Genomic DNA, 19,585 nt, shown 5'->3' on the forward strand with positions numbered 1-19,585 from the left:
CGGCAACGTTAGTGCTTCAAAAAAAATTCCATCCTGTCCTTGGCTGATCTTAGGGTACGGCTCGATATGTCACCCCATGTGGAAGCAGGGGCAGCCTACTGAGTCTGGTCAGCTGGAGCTGGTGGGGAAGGTGTCGACCCGACTGGAGTAGGCGGAGTTTGCTGCTCGAGGGTAGAAGGAGGTGGTGTTGCATTTGTTGAAGGTACATCTGTCGGAGGGTCTGTAGTATAGGTTTTCTTGGCCGGAGGCGCTTTACTGCTTTCCCCTTGATGCTGCCTGCTCCTTTCTTCTTGCTCGCAGGAGCTTCAGGAGCCTCGGGAGCACAATACATATCGAACACATTTTCAGATTCCATGTCTGCAAGAAAGCAAATGCACGAACAGTGAGATAGTATAAACGACTGAGTATGTTATGTCAGGAAAAGAAACAAAGAAAATCGTAAGTAAAATACCTGAGCTATCATTACTGGTCGCTACATTATATACTCGACTAATGTTACACTCACTCTCTGGCATGAAGAAGTCTGAATCTAAATTGGGAGCGTACTTAAAATTATCATCCCCGTCAAACAAGTGACAGGGAAATGGCAAACTATCTAAGAGCAAGAGATCAGTATCGTTCTCATCCGAAGATTTGTCGAGAGGCTCGAGAGGTTCGGTAGCTTTCTTTTTTCCCTTTCCCAGTGGGGTGGGGGGAGCAGCAACTCGCGGGGTGCTGGAGGGTTCCTTGATTGTCACTCCAGTTGTCCTCCTCCTTTGAGATTGTGACACGTCTGGGTGCTGCTTGAGAATCTCCTCGCTGGTGGCACTTCCCGCTGTTGACTCCCTCACATCCTGGTGAGGTGCCAAAAGCCCGACCAGTCTCAGGTTAGCCTCTGTGACCAGATGCTTGACGCTCTTCTCCACGTCAGTCAGGCTGGCCAAGAGGGCTGATTGGACCTCCATGTCTGGAGTAGGGTCTGGTCACAACCATGGGCCTGAAAGGCGCTAAAAATCTAAGGGAAATGCATTAAAAATTAAAGAAAAATAAATGACCAGAGGTGCAAAGACTTTACCTCCTTGTGTGAAGGCCAAGTTGTTCGCGACCATGTTAGTAGTCAGAAAGTACTCCAGATGGTACTTCCCCACGTTCGAGATAAAAGTAGTGTCAGCCAGGAAAGTGCAAACTGTTTCTTGGTGATAGAAATGGAAGAACCCCGTGTTTTCCTGGTTGGGGTTGGATTTTAGGTTGAACAGGTAGTTGACCTCATGTGGCGTGGAGACAGGCCATTTCTTATGGCTATAGAGGATATAGAGTGCAGAAAGCATTCTATATCCGTTGGGGGTTGGGGGTTATTTGAAAAGGAGCGACCCTGAAATAGTTGGCCACTCCTTGGAAGAAATGGTGAAGAGGCAGGATATCTCCTCCCTCGATGTGATACCTCGACCAGGCGCTGTACGCGCCTCCAGGCAGATTCGCCCTTTGGTCTCTGGTGGGTTGGACCAAGGTCACCCCAGGTGGGAAGTCCGTATTTTTTAATGTAATTGGCAATCATCCTAATCTTTACTCGGCTAGGAGGGGCAATGTACCATTCAACATCTTGTTGAATGGCATTTCGAAGTTGAGCACAAGTTTGAATACTGGGGTCGAGGATATTTCATTCTTGACCACTGGTCGAGGGAATTTCAGCCTGGGGACCAGGCTGATTTGAAGGGTTGGAAGGTTTCTTTTTCTGGGCTTTAGACTTAACACGACCCATATTTTGGCGCATGGACGATGAAATGTTTGGGGTAGCTCGAGAAAAAGGAATTTCTAGTATCAACAGCGACGGTTGCTCCTCGTCCTCGAGCAATTGAGCTAGCAAGTCATCATCGATGGGTCTCTCACCTCCCCACGGAAAAGCCTAAAAATTTGTGTTGAGAGTTGGAATAACGTTGCTCGCGTATAAAAGTTAAGCTTTTATACGGCTAGCAACATTCTAGCAAAAACACTAAGTTTTATACGAGCAGTTTGAGAAACGGATTAAAAAGTAGAAGTAAAAAGCTTTTTCGACTCCGAAAGGGTGGGAAAACCCCAATTTTTCAACTAGCATAAAAATCGAAGTAAAACACCCCTAAATCTACAATCTCGACTATCAAACTGACTCCTAACTCCTATGAAACGTTATTTCACTACCCTATCAAGCATCAATCAACATGCCCATTACCCCAAAACAGTTTCGGTCAAAAACAGTCAAGAACACAGATTTGAATACATAAAAAACAGTTTTGCATGGCATCTCAAACGTCCAAGGGGTTCGTAAAACTTACTTGGATGAAAAGAGGGGTCTGAAACAAAAGCTTTGAGCGTCCGAACGGAGGATCCTTAGAACATCGATGGAAGCTCCTCAAATTTTTTGGGCTCTGAAAGTCGAGGTTCTTAGGAGTTCTTGACAAGAAAATGGCCAGTGAAAAGTAAAAAGTAAAAATATGGATTTGGGGTATTATGTATAGTGACTGCGACACAATAAAAGAGGTAATCATGAATTACTTTTTTCTGGGTATGGGGAAGTGTAATAGCCGTCAGACAAGTTTTTGGGAAACCAAAAAGGCTTGATTAGACATGATTGATTGCTTTTTTCGAGAGAGCATGGGCAGCTCTGACAGGTTTGGTGGAGTAAGCGAAAGGTCAGTTTCCTAAGTTTATTTATTGCTGGTCGCAATAAATAAACTTGGGGGCAAATGTTTACCCAAAAAACGGTTGCTGATGACGTGGCAAGAATTTCTCACACGCGGTTGACACGTGGCGAAAGTGTTGTTCGACTATCGATCAGAGGCACATCACTTCGTCAGGCTTAACTATTAGATACGACCAGGCTGGTCGTATAATTTGATTTATTTACTTCTAAGATTGTAATTCTATAATAATTGCATTGAATATTTCATCTTTATTACCTTGATACGCAGTTATTAAGGAAAGTTAAGGCCCATTGGCCCATGTAACCCTCCTTGAGCCTATAAATCTGCATGAAATAGCTCAATGAATGGACTTTTGATCTCTGAATCTTTTTCTTGAATATTGAGAGAGAGAGCTATAGTGCGATTATCCATCATTTCATTGTAATTCTCTCAAGGTTTGTGAAACTCAAGAACCCTAGTTCTTTGATCACGGCTTTGAGATTCAATATTAATAATAACACTAAGTGGACGTAGGTCATTACCATTCTTTGGGGCCAAACCACTATAAATCGTTGGTGTTTTCTTCTTTACCATTAGATTAAACTCTTAATTGTTGTGTTATTTTCTGTCGTATATTTGACTCCGTGTCGTTGGCCAAATCAAGGGTCAACAATAAGAAAGGGGCCAGAACTAAGATGCAGTCCTGAATCACCTTCTTGATCACACTCAATCTATATCCTCTGGGATGTAAATTATGGTGATGGACGATCCATTTCAGGAGACGGATCCCATCGAGTGGGATCTAGGTGAAGTCTCCACCATCAAGATGTCTGTCTTGGTAAATGAACCCGAGTTTTGGTAAACGAACCAGGACATCAGTAAATGAATCCGGACCACCTAGCCGGATAGAACAAGCCCAGTCTTTCCTACAACTGACGTGTCCCTAAAAATCCGGCAGTTGGTCTCCCTAACTAACCTACAGAATGGGGTATGCACGAAACATACACTGCTCCTAGGAAACGGTACCGCCACTACTCTGATAGATCCTGTCCCCAAGATCCCCTTGGTAGCCCACGCGAATCAGTCCGGCCCAAGTCACATGAGTGCCTATAAATAGGGTCATCTGTGCATTCTAGCAAGGATGCCAGATTTTCTCTTGTAAGCAAAACGTTGCTAAACTTACAAAAAACCTTCATTGTCAAAGCTCTCTAAAGTCAAATACTAATGACTCGTGGACTAAGGCTCATTAACGCCACAACTACGTATAAATTGTGACTAAGGCTAATACTAGTGACTCGTGGACTAAGGCTCATTAATGCCCCAACCACGTAAAAATTGTGATCTTATTATTTTGTCTTTCTTTCTAAAACCATTTAATGGTACTTCTTTCCCCGCCAAAAAAAAATACCCGAGGCATATCATAAAAAATTGAAAAAAAAAATGTTTAATTTGTATGCTCTAAAATCCAATATCCCAAAGTGAGAGAGTTCTAACTAGACCCGTAACTTGACAAAATAGCTATTTCTATACATTCCCTAAATTCTCAGGAAGAATTTCCATTTTTAACAACTAATTAGTTTGTATAACAAATTATAACCACAACAACTTGACACACAATAGAATAATAGACTTGTGATTTTTTCCCCTTATAAATACAGTAAAAAGAAGAGAACATTTGGCGTATTCTATAATTGTCCAACATTAATATATCTTGTTCTACTCATTCACTTATTCATTTCTCCGCATTTTCATGTTGAGAGGAACTTCCCTGTAGGATTGAACTTTCTCGGCAGCTTTGCGTAATGGTCTTCCAATTGAAGATCTTTGTGATCTAACACAACTTTCTTCTAAAGAACTATGCACTCGATTGTCGTGGTGAGCCTGACTCGATGGAAATTTAGCATCTTCAATTTCAAACAAGTTCTCTTTTGGTTCCCGCCAATGGGATTTGAACCTCACGGATTGCTTCCTTAGTCGACGCCTAAACAAAGAAAAAGATTGAAGTCTTCACAAAAGAAAATGAAGTAAGAACTAAAAAGAAAGGAACAAAGACAACATAACATCGGCAATTGATAATCATTTTGTTTCCAATAGTCACTTTCGTATTCACAAAAAAATTGACAATGTTTTTGTTAATGGAAAATGAATAATAGTAAAATGATGTCTTGTCGTTCACAAAATGACAAACCTTTTTATTTCAACTGTCTCTTTTTCTTCGGCTTTTTGGCATGTGGTAGAAGAACCCAGGGCTGTAAAAATTCACACAAGAAGCTTTGTAAGGACTTAACATATTAAATATCCAAACAAAAGAAGTGTGGAGATGAAAAACAAGCTAAATTTACATCGGCTTCTCAGAAGACGCCTTCTATTTTGATTTCTTGGCTTCTCATCAGTACAATCTATGTCCAAATCAGCCTCATCTCCTTCCTTTATCCACCAACAAGAATAGAGTAAGTTGACTAGCTTCAACTTTATGGCATAAAAACAACTGAAAGAGGGTCTCTTATACACACACCTGAGACTGAGAGCAAGTCTTTTGACAATTTCCTTTTGCTTTTTCACCCTGCAACAGGGACTACCATTAAGAAAGCTTTATCTATGTTAAATGTTATCGTGTGGAATATAATTTACCATCAATAATAAAGTTAGATACAGAAAGTTTACAACTTTTTACCACAACAACAATCTAATTATCATTTCAGAAGCACAATGACTTAGGTTCAAGTACATTCACCACAAAAGAATTTCTGCAAAACTTTTAGGTTTGTTTCTCAAAAAACACACGAACGACTTGCCAAAAGAAGAATCTTATAAGAACTTAAACAAGCACCTACCCAGTGGTGCAAACAAATTTTGACTCCATGACGAGCCATGAGTACAATAGAACTACATATATAATAATTTGTAGATTGTATTATTATTGATGATATGTTGACTGTTCGCCATGAATCTAGAAAAATATAAAGCTAAAAAGAAAGTTCCGCAAAGCCCCTTATGAAAGTCTTTAAGATTGGCAAAATAAATACTTGACTATGATATTACTTTGTTGGAAAATTATAGTATCAAAATAAATATTTTTTTTCCCTTTTGTCTCTAAAATGATGTTCTCACAATATCACATAGTCAACAGCATTAAATATAGAAAAATAAAAAGAACCACAAACAATAAAAAAAAAACAACTACAATGCGAGTGATTATATATAGAAAATTCAAAAGAAAAACTAGAAGACCATAAATCCTCTTCAAACATCCCCTATCACCAATAAAAATATTAAGTTTACAATCATTTTCTCAAGGTCTCGTTAGGTGAGTCTTTCAAGAGATCACCTTAGAATTTGTTGGAATAATTTGCCAAGTTTTAATTGAAACTAACAAGATTTGACCACTTGACTGTCAAGCAAAACCTCAAACCCTAACTTGGTTGATGAGTGGTTGTACATTGTTCTTTGTCTTTCTAATTGCTACACATGAAGCTTCTTAAAGAAGCATTGATCATTGTTTTTCCTTTTTCATGAATATTAGGCATAAAAGACTTATTTGTCGAAACCTTGTCTTCTTAGAGGCCTCAATCATTGTTTTTCCTTCTTAATGAATATTAAAACACTTATTTGGTGCTGCCCATATGAAATGAAGATAAACTTATTTGCGAATTGTCATTTCAAAGATAAACTTTTTGAACAATCCACTTAGCGAGGCCTAGACTTTTCTTTGTTGAAATCCATCTATGGTGTTGAACCAAGAAATTTATATTTTTATTTTAATGTTTATATATTTTTTATTTTAATGTTCATGTGAGCCTCTATTTATTAGAAGTATTGTTTACCTATAATGGAGTTTCAATTCGAAAACAATCTCATTATTTGAGTTTCACATAAAAATTTCAGTGATTAACTCTGATTATTTTGAAAATTTTTATAATGATCGTTCTTTTATTTATACTAGAATATTTGTAGTATAAATAAACATTTTTTTTTCTATATCAGTGCAGCCGTTACTACTATAATCATTAGATTAGTTAACCACTATAATCATTAGACTAGTAAATGACACATGTTACATTTTTATTTGCCCATCTCATAATTATTTTTCACATCACTAGTAACAGCCACACCATTTTAGCACTTTCCCCATACAAAATGAATACAAAACTGCTACACGAGTATTTATGTTATCGTGAATATTTAATATTTATAACTTTGTGTTGAGAATAAAAATTGCACACGCAAACAAGGAAACGGTGATTTCTCCCAAACATTACTTCGTTTTTTTCTCAAAGAAATTTGATAGCATGGTTCTAATAGCTTTAGTTGACTAGTCTCGGTATTAAAAAAAATGTCTTCCAATGACAAAGTACCAAATAACTTGGTTAATCACTTCTTTATCTTGCTTGTAAAGCCTTATAGAAAATGGGAAGAAATAAATTACTACAACGTACCAAATACGTATTCGACCAATGTTTTGTTAAATGTTAATTCTGATTTTATGTGTTTACAAAATGGATTGAAATAGTACATACCCAATTTTGATCAAAAAAAAAATTCAAATATAATATTTCATTCTTAGCTCCTTGACCACTTTCTCCCCTTCTCTAAACTCATTGCATCACCAACGACCCGAGAATCGATCTTATAATTGAAAATATTTTGACCAAAATCTAGGGTACTATTTTGATCGATTTTGTAAAACACAATGTCCGAATTATCATTTAACAAAACACAGGGGCTGATTGCGTATTCGGAAAAAACAGAGGGACCAAAATGGTATTTTCCCTTATTAATATTTAAAACTCATAGTATTTAGTAATTACACAAAGTAATTGCAACCAATTCTCATGGATGGAGGCCATGAGAATTTTAAAATATAATTGGGGCACTTCAATTACCTTAAATTATATTGTTACTTAGTAATTACTTGGTTAAACAAACATACCAAATCAAGTAATTACCTTGAATTACACTCAATTCCAATTATAAGGTGGTTTTAATATCCATACACCCCATAAATGTTCTTGTAAATTCAGGAAGTTATTTGATGATTGTAAGTTGAAATGAGAATTAATCTATAAATAGTGATTGTTTGTGCATATGAGGTACTTTAATTTCTCATCCTTTGAGATCTATGCTCAGAATGTTGTGGTAGGATAGATTAACTGCAAAGATCATTTCCTTGAGTGATATCAAAGAGTTTTTGTGAGGGCGGAAATGGTTTCTTTTGGACAATGTACTAGAAATTTGTTCTTGAGATATATACCATTTTGGTCCCCCGAGTTTATACAATATACCAGATAGCCTCTCAGTTGTCATTAATACTGAAATGGTACCCTCTGTTTTGTTGTTTCTACCAAAATGGTACCCTGAACCTATTTTCGGTCAAAATTATTTTTTCAAATACCATTTTACCCTTATATATTTTATATATAATTAAAATTATATTTAATTCTTTTGATAAATTAATAATACTTAAACTTATTGAAATAATAATAAAATAAAATAAATAAATAATGAGAAATAATTTATTATTATTTAATATTTGATTTTAACTTAAATAAATTTAAAACATTATTATTTATTTAACTACAAACAAAATAAAGGGTACCATTTCGGTATTTATGAAGACCGGAAGGCATATTTGGTATTTTGTATAAAATTAGAGGACCAAAATGGTATATTCTAGGGCTGCACATTGGGGGGTTTTCGGGTGCTCGGGTTTGGTCCGGTTCGTGTGCACTAAAATGGCACCGAACCCGTCCGATACAATTTCAAAATTGTGGTGTTTTTGGGTTTTGGGTTTCGGGTGGGCTCGGGTCGAGTTAGGTCGGGTTCGGGCCTTCAACGGCCTTTGACATCATTTTTTGCAAAAATGTCAATTTTTGAGTATATACCAGCCACTCAGGTCCTTCTTGGAGGCGAGGAGAGGAGGTCCAACTCCAAGCCGTTGTAGTGCAGGTCCGTCTGTTGTCCGAGCCTCTAAGGAGTCGATGGAGCCTATCAGCATCTGCTACAGTTCCAGCGAGAGGAGGCTCCAAGCTACTGTAGTTTCAACTAGTGCTCTTGTCACGTCGATGGCAAGAGGGAGGGGGAGAGAAATAACAGAGTGAGGGAGGCGGACTCGAGGTCGGGGAGGAGGAGAAACTGACTGAGATGGGGTTTTAGGACTTAGGGTTAGACAATTAGAAATTAGAAAATAAGAACTAAAAAAAGGGGCATTTTTTCGGGTCGGGCAAACCTGAAATTTTCAGATTTTTTGAAAAACTGGGTTTCTCAGATTCGGGTCGGTCGGGTTTCTCAGGTTTTTGGGTCAAATGTTCAGCCCTAGTATATTCCCTTTTTCTTCTTCCTTCTTTTTCGTGTTTAGTTTACATGCATGTATATTCAATATTGTGTTGTGATTCTCCTCTTCATCTCGTTTGTATTCTCGATTGTACTTGTATTGTTGTGTTTATAATTGTATCTCTTCTTGCTTTTTCAATATTGTAACAATTTTCAATAATCTATTTTAAAAAATTACCATGGTTGCTTCCATAATTGAATTTGATTGTTTTCACAACATTTCAATTGAAGAAAGAAGCAGTTAGACGATTCTAGGGGCAGAAAGTAGAATTAAAATATGGGACAAAGGCTAACCTCTTGTCCCAATCTCTTGGCTTTAAGTAATGCATCCTTGCAAATAAGTTCATGCTGCAGTGCTTTCACCTAAAACAAACATAAAAGAGATTCTTGACATATGATATGAGATAAAAGGGGGTGATCTACACAGAAATGGGGGCCTCAATAGCTTTTCAGAATAAGAGTATGAGAAATTTAACCAAACAATCATAGTAAACAACCATTACCTTTTCTCTTCCCAGATTAAGCTCCTGCACAAATTGAAATAACAAAAGAGTGTAAACAAATCTTGAAATTTAACCACGATAGAGGAAGACTATATGAGATTGTTGAGATAATCAAACAGACCGCTAACATTTTGCTGTTTGATTGAGCAAGATTCCAATTCTGAAGCTGTAATTTCTGAAGACCTACTCGATGTTTCTGCAACTCAGCTCCACTCAGTTCGATAATTTTACTGATCAAATACTTAAAGAAAAACCCTACTGTTTGTAATTCCCAGAAGCAGATAATCTGATATTAACAATTAAGTAACTTTCCAGGGTTGGTTTCCAGCAACCAAACATAAAATTTCATCAATGGGATCAGAAAAAAAGGATACTTTCTCTCATCAACAAGCTTCATCAAAGTCATTCTCTCCTGATTCAAAAATCCACAATTATAAAACCCCACTTAGATATTTTATTAAAAAAACACAGATTCAAAGAGTACCCAGGTAAGAGTATAATAATACCCTGATAAGTTGATCAACGAAGTTCTTATCACACTCAGAAATTTCAAGCGGCTTTTCCTCCTGGCTTGCAATTTTGGCAGCCTGCAAGTTTGTAATATCAGAAAGCTTCTTCAACACCATGTTTCCTAGAGACCCTTTCTTCGCCATTCTTTCACCTCTCATCATCTTCTTCTTCTTCTTCTTTTATTCTTCCAATCAAGAAACAAAACTCCAATGGGTTTCAGAGAAAAGGGGTTGGGAATGAAGAACAAGAAAGAGTGTTATTAAAGAAAAGTGAGATGCAAATGTTGGAGAAAGAAAAAAGAAGGGATTTTTGAGGTGTTGTTGTGCCAAAGAGATTCCTTTGGTGTTTTTTTTAGTTAAGTGATGATGAAACAACGGTTGGGATTCGAGAAACTGAAAGGAATCAATGGAGAAAATATAAAAGAGAAAAAGAAAAAGGAAAGCAGAGTGAGCCAAACAGCCAAAGAGGTAAGAAAAGCTACGTTCGGATCTACAACGGCTTTCCGAAGCTAAGTCCGAACCTAATTTTAAATCTGTAGCAACTCCGAACCTCAATTCTTTTTTCAAACTCACACTTTTGTTCTTTTTAGATGGCGTTCTAGTCCTCAAACTTTATTTTTAATTCAATCTTTACTCCTTTTTATCACATTTTTTTCCTAAAAGATTTTCAACTATCATTTATTTATTTATTTTTATGTGAACCTCTCCTTCCACACACACTCAGAGAGTCTCACAAACTCAACTACCTGAGCTAGTCCAAGCGGCTGACCTATCATTTATTGGCAAGTAGCATTTAAGAGTAATTGGTTCTATGACTTATTTGCATGGCAGTTCCCCCAAATACACAATTTGACATGTTGGTAACTAATTTTTTTTTTTTTTTTTGGTAAATTGGTTCCCAAACTTTGATTTTTTTGGTGTTAGTACTCCACCATTAATCACTAACACTGGAGGACTATTGCTGCAAAGAAAATCAAAGTTGAGGGACCAATTTGCTGAAAAAAAATCCGGGGACTAACTTGCCAATTTTTTGTACTTATATGTTGAGATATTGTTCAAAAATTATATAGTGTAAAAATATAATGTAGAAAAAGTCATCATGTGGACTTTTACTTTATGTGTTGAGATATTTAATATTTGGGGCAAAAAATATAGTTGTAAAAAGTTTATTTTAATAATAATATAAAAATTAATTTTACTTTTACTTTATTATATATTTTAAGAGTATGTGTTATGATTTATAATTTTATTGCGTAATAACTTGCAATTTCAATTTTTAAATCAAGTCTACAAAAATATGCAATTTTATAAAATAAATATAAATAAGATGCTTACATTAATGATAATAATATTTATGAAAAAATATATAAAAAATGTTTGTTAAAAGAATTAATTTATTAAAAAATGATATAGAAAAAAAAAATCATCGTATGAAAACATTTTGAATCATTATAATTTTAGTTAAAGTTTTTAATGAGCAATTAGAATAGTGATTCTCTTTTGGAAAAAAAAAATTAATGGTACTATAAGCAATTTTAGTAAGTAATTCTAGTTTAATATATTTTTTGGTAACAAAATGGATGAGCCCTAATTATATGACACCCTACTCATTTAGAAGAAAAAAAAAGACACCCCCTCAAACAAAAAAGAAAAGAAAAAAATGAGCCCTAATTATTTGTTCCAAAAGTTTAATTAGTTTTATTGACAAATTGGTCCCCTAACTTATTTACATTGTTTTTCGTCAACTAAAATTAAAAGAGAAATTAAGCAGAAAAAAAATTCTTAAAGAATTAAGAAGAACACAAGTAATTTTACGTGGTTCAGCAGTTAAATCTACTTAGTCTACGAGTCACGTTTATTAAGGTTTCTATGTTAAAGCTGAAAGCAAATTCACAGAATTTCAGTATAATGACTTTTGCGTCCCCAACAAATTACTAAGGTCAAAGTATTTATAGACCTAATTACAGCTACTCTCCTCCACAATTCCAGGAAAGAGTTATACACCATACCTTTGGTTAATGTATTATGGAGGAACAACAAGGTCGAGGAAGCTACTTGGGAAATAGAGTCAGACATGCGAGATCAATATCCCAAGCTATTCAGGTAAATTTTGAGGGCGAAATTTCTATAAGGAGGGGATAGTTGTAATATCCCAAAGTTCCTAATAAGGCTTAGTGCCTTGATTAGGGGGTCATGATGTTGGAAATAATGTCCTTAAAGCAATTTTAGTTGACAAATGTTTTAAATGAAATAAATAATTGAATTGAATTATTATATATATATAGACTATGTCCGATATTATATTGATAATATTAAGTAAATATCAAAAAATTCCGAAGTTTATCTATGTGGTCTTAATCTCATATTGGTGTTGATAATATTAAGTAAATATCAAAAAATTCTAAATTTTATCTATGTGGTCTTAATCTCATATTGGTATGAGAGGATCGAGATTAAGATAATAAACTTGAAACAGTTCGCAGTAAAAAAAAGTTATGGAATCTTTAGATTAATTATTGCTAGTACAGTTCGCTAGTATTATGAATACAAGTGACCAAGATCTGGGTCACTAGTGTAGTGGGACACTTTAGTAAAGGTGATTTATATATAGTTGTTATCCAAAAAACAGGCACGGGTGACGTGGCAGGCGTTTTTAAACACGTGGCTGACAACTGGCAGAGTTCTGTTCGACCATCGACTAGAAAGATCCTCCTGGCGTAGCAGTTGAGTTTTCCTTACGACCAGCATGGTTGTACACTCCGCATATTTCAAGATGATCTTGTGGAAATCATAATCAATTCTGAGATTATCTCCAATGATTCCTGATTATCCGATTAATTAGGAGAGAATATCTGTAACAAATTCATGTAATCCTCCTTGAGCCTATAAATAGAGAAAGTTAGCTCAAGGAAGGGACTTTTGGCTTTTGGTTAATTGAAGTTATACACTTACGAGAGAAATAGAGCTATTGTATTACGATTATATTGCTTATCTCTTTCAGGTTTGTGAAACTCAGAGAACCCTAGTTCTTTGATCACTCCTTTAAGATCTCATATCAATAATAGCTTAAGTGGACGTAGGTCATTACCAGTTCCTGAGGCCGAACCACTATAATTTCTTGTGTTCTTTACTGTTTTTCTCATTATATTCATTCCAATACATCTATCCACATCAAGCGTTTTGACTCCGTGTCAGTTGACCAAAACAAGGGTCAACATTCAGGTGCTTTCATTGAGAGCTTGATACGAAATTGTTGAAGCAGAAATGGCCTATGTTGAGTACATTCCTCCAACAGCAGAGGCCCCGGCGATTCCTGACACCGTGCAAGCTCAAATAGATGCCCTGAACCAGGCAGTACAACAGCTAGTCGAGGGAAGGACGTCTCATATCGAGTACGACAGGAGAAGGGGCACTCCTTTTGTTCAAAGGATAGCTGTGGCAGAAACTCCCAGCAAGTTTAAGATGCCCACGCTTCCGAACTTTGACGGGTATGGTGACCCGGTATCTCATGTCAACAAGTTTGAGATACAGATGGACATTCAGAAAGTGTCCGAAGACGCTCGGTGCAGGATCTTTCCTGCAACACTTTCTGATGCTGCACAGGAGTGGCTTTTCAAATTCCCTCCTGCAAGTATTGTTTCTTGGGAGATGTTCGTAAAGGAATTTTACGGACAATTCTATGCGGGTCGTGTGCACCCAACTGAGGTGAATCAGCTGGTGGAAATACGCCAGCAAGAAGGAGAGCCACTGAAAGATTACGTCCAGCGCTTCATGCGAGCAACGGCTGGAGCTAAAACAGTGGGAGATGAGGGCAAGATGATGGCCCTAACTGCAGGAGTTAGGTGTCGCACTCCTTTGTGGAGTAGCCTCAGAAAGCATGGATTTAAGACTACCCAAGAATTCTTGGATCGAGCTGATCGGTACATCAAGCTCGAGGATGCCATCGCCAGCGAGGGAAAGCCCCCAGGCAAAGATAAGGGGACTGCCGAACCCGCCAAAGCTGCCAATGGGTCAAAACCCAACGACAAAGGAAACGGGAACGACAATAGCAATGGCAAGAATGGGGGGAAACGGTCCCATAATGAACCTTCCACCTCTAAAAACAAACGCGCTAAGGGCAATCGTTATGAACCGCGGTTCACCAACTACACTGCCCTTGTCGAGTCTCGAGGAGAGGTGTATCAAGACACGAGTTCTAGTGTGCCTTACAAAAGACCCGCTCCCATTCGGAAGGGTATTTCGAAGAGAGATACTACCAAGTTCTGTCGTTATCATAACGACTACGGACACGATACAAACGAGTGCAACCAGCTAAAGGATGAAATCGAGTTCCTTATCAGACAAGGACACTTGAGAAGATATGTACGGGCCTTGGGAACTTCCCAGCGAGAGGCTCCAGGTGGCAACGAGTAGGCGCCCGCACGCCAACGCTCGCCACCTTTGCAGCCTGATCCCGTAGCTGACACTTTACTCACCATCTGTGGAGGCCCGCACCTTGTGGGAAGCAGAGAAAAGGCAAGGGAACGATATGCTCGAACCCTACGCCACGACCAGGACATCGAGATGATGACTGTGGAGGACCGAGCATCAAAGAAGGCTCGGTCAGAGGACGGTGAGATAACCTTCTCTGATAACGACGCTCAGCATGTCCGGTTCCCACATTCTGATCCGCTGGTCGTGGATGTTCAAATTGCCAACATGATGGTGAAGAGAATGCTAGTCGATATAGGAAGTTCAGTAAACATCTTGTACAAGTCTTCGCTGGAACGCATGAAGTTGTCCATCAAGGACTTGGAGCCCTGCAACCAAACAATTTACGGCTTCTCTAGTGAGGGACTCGCCCCAACAGGGTCAATCAGACTTCTGGTAATAGCAAGTACAGCGCCTGCTACCAGGACATTACTTGTTACTTTCATAGTAGTCGATTTTCCTTCGACGTACAATGCTGTAATCGGAAGGCCCATACTGGTTGACCTTCGGGCCATCACCTCAATATGGCACCTGGCCATGAAATTCCCGACAGACGCAGGGGTAGGACGCGTGTTGGGAAATCAGAGGGAAGCAAGGGAGTGCTACAATGCCTCGATCACGAAGGCGAAGAAGGGAACATCGAAGAGCACTCCCCTAGAAAGGTTGCAGATGGCCATTGATACACAAGCCCAATCCGGTGATGGAGTCACCAAATAGGGTGTTGCCCAAAGTGAGGATAGAGATTTAGATCCTCGCTTTGGGGATTTTGAGGAAGATGTTGGACCCGTCAAGGACCTTGAAGAGGTCCAACTTGACAAAAAAGATCCGACCAGAGTTATAAAGGTCGGTAAAAATTTAGAAGCAACAACGAAGCATGCACTGGTGGAATTTTTGAGAAAGAACCAGGAAGTTTTTGCCTGGTCACATAAAGACATGGTTGGGATAGATCCTGCAGTCATTAGTCATGTCCTGAACGTTGACAAAAGTTTTCCACCCGTGCAACAAAAAAGAAGGCTGCTCGATAAGGATAGATCGAAAGCCTTAAAAGAGGAAGTTGAAAGACTGAAGGAGAATGGGTTCATCAGGGTGGCGTTTTATCCATCATGGGTCTCTAATCCAGTACTGGTTCCCAAGCCTAACGGAAAATGGCGAACCTGTGTGGATTTCACAGACCTTAACAAAGCCTGCCCAAAAGATTGCTTCCCACTCCCAAGGATCGACCAGCTGGTCGATGCAACTGCAGGACATGAGATCCTCTCTTTCATGGATGCATACTCAGGATACAATCAGATCAGTATGCATCCCCCTGACGAGGATCACACTAGCTTTCGGACCGATACAAGGTTATATTGTTATAAAGTAATGCCCTTCGGACTGAAAAACGCTGGTGCGACTTACCAGCGATTGGTTAACCACATGTTTAAGGAGCTGATCGGAGTAAACATGGAGGTGTACGTAGACGACATGCTGGTAAAGTCAAAGAAGGCAGAAGGACATGTGAAGGATTTATAGGAGTGTTTCAATGTTTTGAACAAATATTAGATGAAGCTAAATCCTCTCAAATGTTCCTTCGGAGTAGGATCAGGGAAATTTTTGGGGTTCATTGTCAATTCAAGAGGAATCGAGGCCAACCCCGAAAAGATCAAAGCCCTGATCGACATGAAATCGCCGGTGAAAATCAAGGATGTGCAAAGTTTAACAGGAAGGATTGCTGCACTTAGTAGATTTATTTCAAAGTCGACGGATAAATGTGTCCCTTTCTTTAATCTACTTAGAGGCAACAAGAAGTTCGAGTGGACTGGAGACTGCGAACAGGCTTTCCAAGCCTTAAAAGCCCACATGCACAACCTCCTGTTTTATTAAAGCCTATAGATGGAGAAACTTTGTTCATTTACCAAGCGATCACCGAATATGCTGCTAGTGCGGTGCTAGTACGAGAAGAAGAAGGCGTACAAAAGGCAGTTTATTATGTTAGCAAGAGGTTAATCGGGGCCGAATTGAGGTATCCTCCCATCGAAAGATTAGAATATTACTTAATTTTGGCCTCAAGGAAGTTACATCCTTACTTCCAAGCCCAGCCCATCACAGTCTTAACTGACCAGCCCCTTCGGCAAGTTCTACAATAACAGGAGGCAGCTGGGCGTTTGTTAAAATGGGCAGTCGAACTCGGGCAATTCGATATCGCATATTCACCGCGAGCAGTAGTAAAAGGACAAGTCTTGGCTGATCTTATCGCCGAATTCACTGAGCTCCCAGACAACGAGCAATGCGAAAAACCTAGTACGCCTGAGCCCCAAGTTGAAGCTCCTTCGTGGAAGTTATTCACGGACGGATCGTCCAACGAATCTCACGTAGGAGCAGGAATGATATTGATAACGCCAGAGGGGCATCAATTTCACTGCGCTATTAGGTTTGACTTCACTGCTTCAAACAATGAGGCTGAGTATGAAGCACTCCTCGCTGGGCTGAGGTTGGCCAAGGACATGAGTATAAAAGTGCTGGATATTTACAATGATTCACAGCTGGTAGTGAATCAGGTCTTAGGGGAGTATCAAGCACGAGGCCTAAAAATGGTGGCCTACCTGAACAAAACCAAAGATCTTTTGGCGCAATTCAAGAAGTATACCCTCCAGCAAATACCTCGAGATCAGAATTCAAAGGCAGATGCCTTAGCCAAACTCGCGAGTGCGAAAGATGCTGACACTTTAAATATAGTGCCAGTGGAGCGGCTACGCGAGCCGAGCATACGAGCAGATGAAACCAGTATGGAGATCCGGATATAAGATACATGGATGGCACCGTACTTGGAATATCTCACGAATGGTGTACTACCAGCAGATAGAAACAAAGCAAGGACTATGCAAAGACAGGCTGCTAGGGACATATTGGTCGATGGTATTCTATACCGAAGAGGATACTCCATGCCACTGCTCAGATGTATTACACCAGAAAAGGCTAAAGAGTTGATGAGAGAATGTAGAGTCCAAGAACTTTACTTAGCTAATTGTTTAGTAGTATTATAGTATGTATAGTATTATCTTTGTAACTGTGGATTTTTGGTTCAGACCGGGAATTATTTGGACACTCATAGTAGTACTTGTAGATTTTCTAAGTTTAACCTATAGTTTAAGAATATTAATTTTAACCTAAGGTTGATTAATATGACTGATATTAAGGATTATATTTATTGTACTATAAGGTTTAGATATCAACCAATAGGATTTTAAGCACATGTTATGAATGGTGATTAAGGATGAAGAATTTTTTAGGATTAAATTTAATAAGGAGTAAAGTTTGAATGTTATAGGGTCAGTCAGCAACTTTGAATACGTTGAGGGCTTAGTCAAGGCTGTTTACTCCATTCAAACTTAGCTAAAATTGTGTAATTTCGTGTTTAAATATTCAGCGTGTGCCGATATATCGCAGCTATAGGGGGCGATATGTCGCAGCACGTAGATACGGAAAACAGGAAACGATGCACGGTCGCCTCGGGCATACTGGCCCAGGCGATATATCGCCTACAGGGGGCGATATATCGCCTCCTTCAGCATATGTTCAAACGTTTTTGAATTCTTTTCCTTTCAGCCATTCAAACTCCTTCATAAGTCCAGCATCTTTTGAACGAGTCTTCAGCCTCTGCTGAACGATTATTCAAATTATTTTCACCTAAAAAGCCATTATTTTTATTCAAGTAAAATCAAGATACTTTCATTCCCAAACTCTATAAATAGGACCTAGTACCCAGCCATTATTCACCTTTTTCTCTAAGTTCAGAAGCTGCAAGTGCTAGGAGAGTGTGAGAGTTAAACACTTGGGTGGGAGAGTCATAAGCTTAATCATCTTTAGCTTATCAAACACTTTGGGAAGTAAGGTTCTTTAGTATTTCGGTTGTGGTTAGATTGGTCTTGCAAGTCTTTGAGGTAAACCCGAAACTCTATTTCATTTGTTTCATGTTATTTTCTTTCTCAAAGCCTTCTACTCAGTCCCCTAACCTCATTCTTATTTTGGTTAGGGAATCCAAGTTCTTAAGCACATAAGTTTCGGTAAGCATATTTCTCAATGGTTTAGTCTTCCTATTCATTTTCATTTCTTCTTCTTCATAAGACTCACTCTTTCTCATATGGTTTTAGGAGTGTTCCAAAAGTCCCAACTCAGTCCATCATATCCCGGTAACTTTGGTAAGGAAAATAGGATAGAATCTATATGTTCATTGCTTATGTTATCTTATGTGTTATGTTATGAAATATGATATGTTATGAATATGTTATGAATGTGTATGTTTGTAGGCTTGGGCTTATGCCCTATTTGACTAACAAGACCCCAAAAAGATTATGGGCATATGCCTACTTAGCTAGTAGGACCCCACTAATCTCATGGGCATAAGCTTGTTTAGTCTATGGGACCCCAAGTAATAATGGCCATTATAATAAGTGTATGTATTAAGTGTTATGATATGTCTTTACGTTTATTATGAAATTTATGTTTATGACTATGTGTTAGATTTTCCTTGCTGGGCATTAGGCTCATTCCTTTTTGTTTTATGTGCAGGAAAATAGCTTTAGAGGCGGTAAGATTCGTGACGCTTAGAGGATGTGTATCGATGGTGAATGGAGTCAAGGGGCCAAGCGTTATTCGATTCGAGGATGTAGTCTCATTTTACCTTTTTATGGTTTTATAGGTATTTTCCGCATTTCTTATGTAATTCTTTTCATTTAAATCGTGTTTTTGTTTTTAAAGACAATGGGATCCCATATCCTTCTTAGTATTCTATTTTGTAAGAAACTCTTATTTTTAACAAGTTACTCAGTAAAATTATGGTATTTCCGCAAAAATGTAAGTTTTATGTATAGTTTCGTTAATGGTCCAAATAGTCTAGATTAGTGGGTCATTACAGAGAAGTACATGAAGGCTTCTGTGGGGATCACTCTGGGGGGCAGAGCCCATCGAAAAAGATTCTGAGGCAGGGGTTTTTTTGGCCGACTATGAACGAAGACTCAATGGAGTTTGTGCGAAAATGTGATAAGTGTCAGAGGTTTTCCAAGATCCCACGCGTAGCTCCCAACAAGTTAAAGCAAATGCAAAGTCCATGGCCCTTCGCAGTATGGGGTATCGATTTAATTGGGTCCTTGCCAACGGG

General features: G+C 38.4%; 1 protein-coding gene across 2 annotated transcripts; it reads right to left on the minus strand.

Annotated features, from left to right (window-relative positions):
• Positions 1-4,064: 4,064 nt before the first annotated feature.
• On the minus strand, positions 4,065-10,468 carry LOC133788635 (shugoshin-1-like). Of its 2 annotated transcripts, none has more exons than XM_062226192.1 (9): positions 9,976-10,468; positions 9,844-9,881; positions 9,591-9,699; positions 9,470-9,493; positions 9,261-9,329; positions 5,152-5,211; positions 4,979-5,063; positions 4,825-4,885; positions 4,065-4,617 (listed from the first exon to the last, which is right to left on the minus strand). In XM_062226192.1, exons 1-9 carry the CDS (start codon positions 10,138-10,140, stop codon positions 4,365-4,367), a joined length of 864 nt encoding a protein of 287 aa, XP_062082176.1. In that variant the 5' UTR covers positions 10,141-10,468; the 3' UTR covers positions 4,065-4,364. The 2 variants fall into 2 exon arrangements, with proteins under 2 accessions (XP_062082176.1, XP_062082177.1); XM_062226193.1 differs by having other exon boundaries at positions 5,152-5,199; positions 9,976-10,465.
• Positions 10,469-19,585: the final 9,117 nt, after the last annotated feature.

Source organism: Humulus lupulus, chromosome 7, assembly GCF_963169125.1.
Source record: "Humulus lupulus chromosome 7, drHumLupu1.1, whole genome shotgun sequence".
In the NCBI taxonomy this organism is placed as follows: Eukaryota; Viridiplantae; Streptophyta; class Magnoliopsida; order Rosales; family Cannabaceae; genus Humulus; species Humulus lupulus.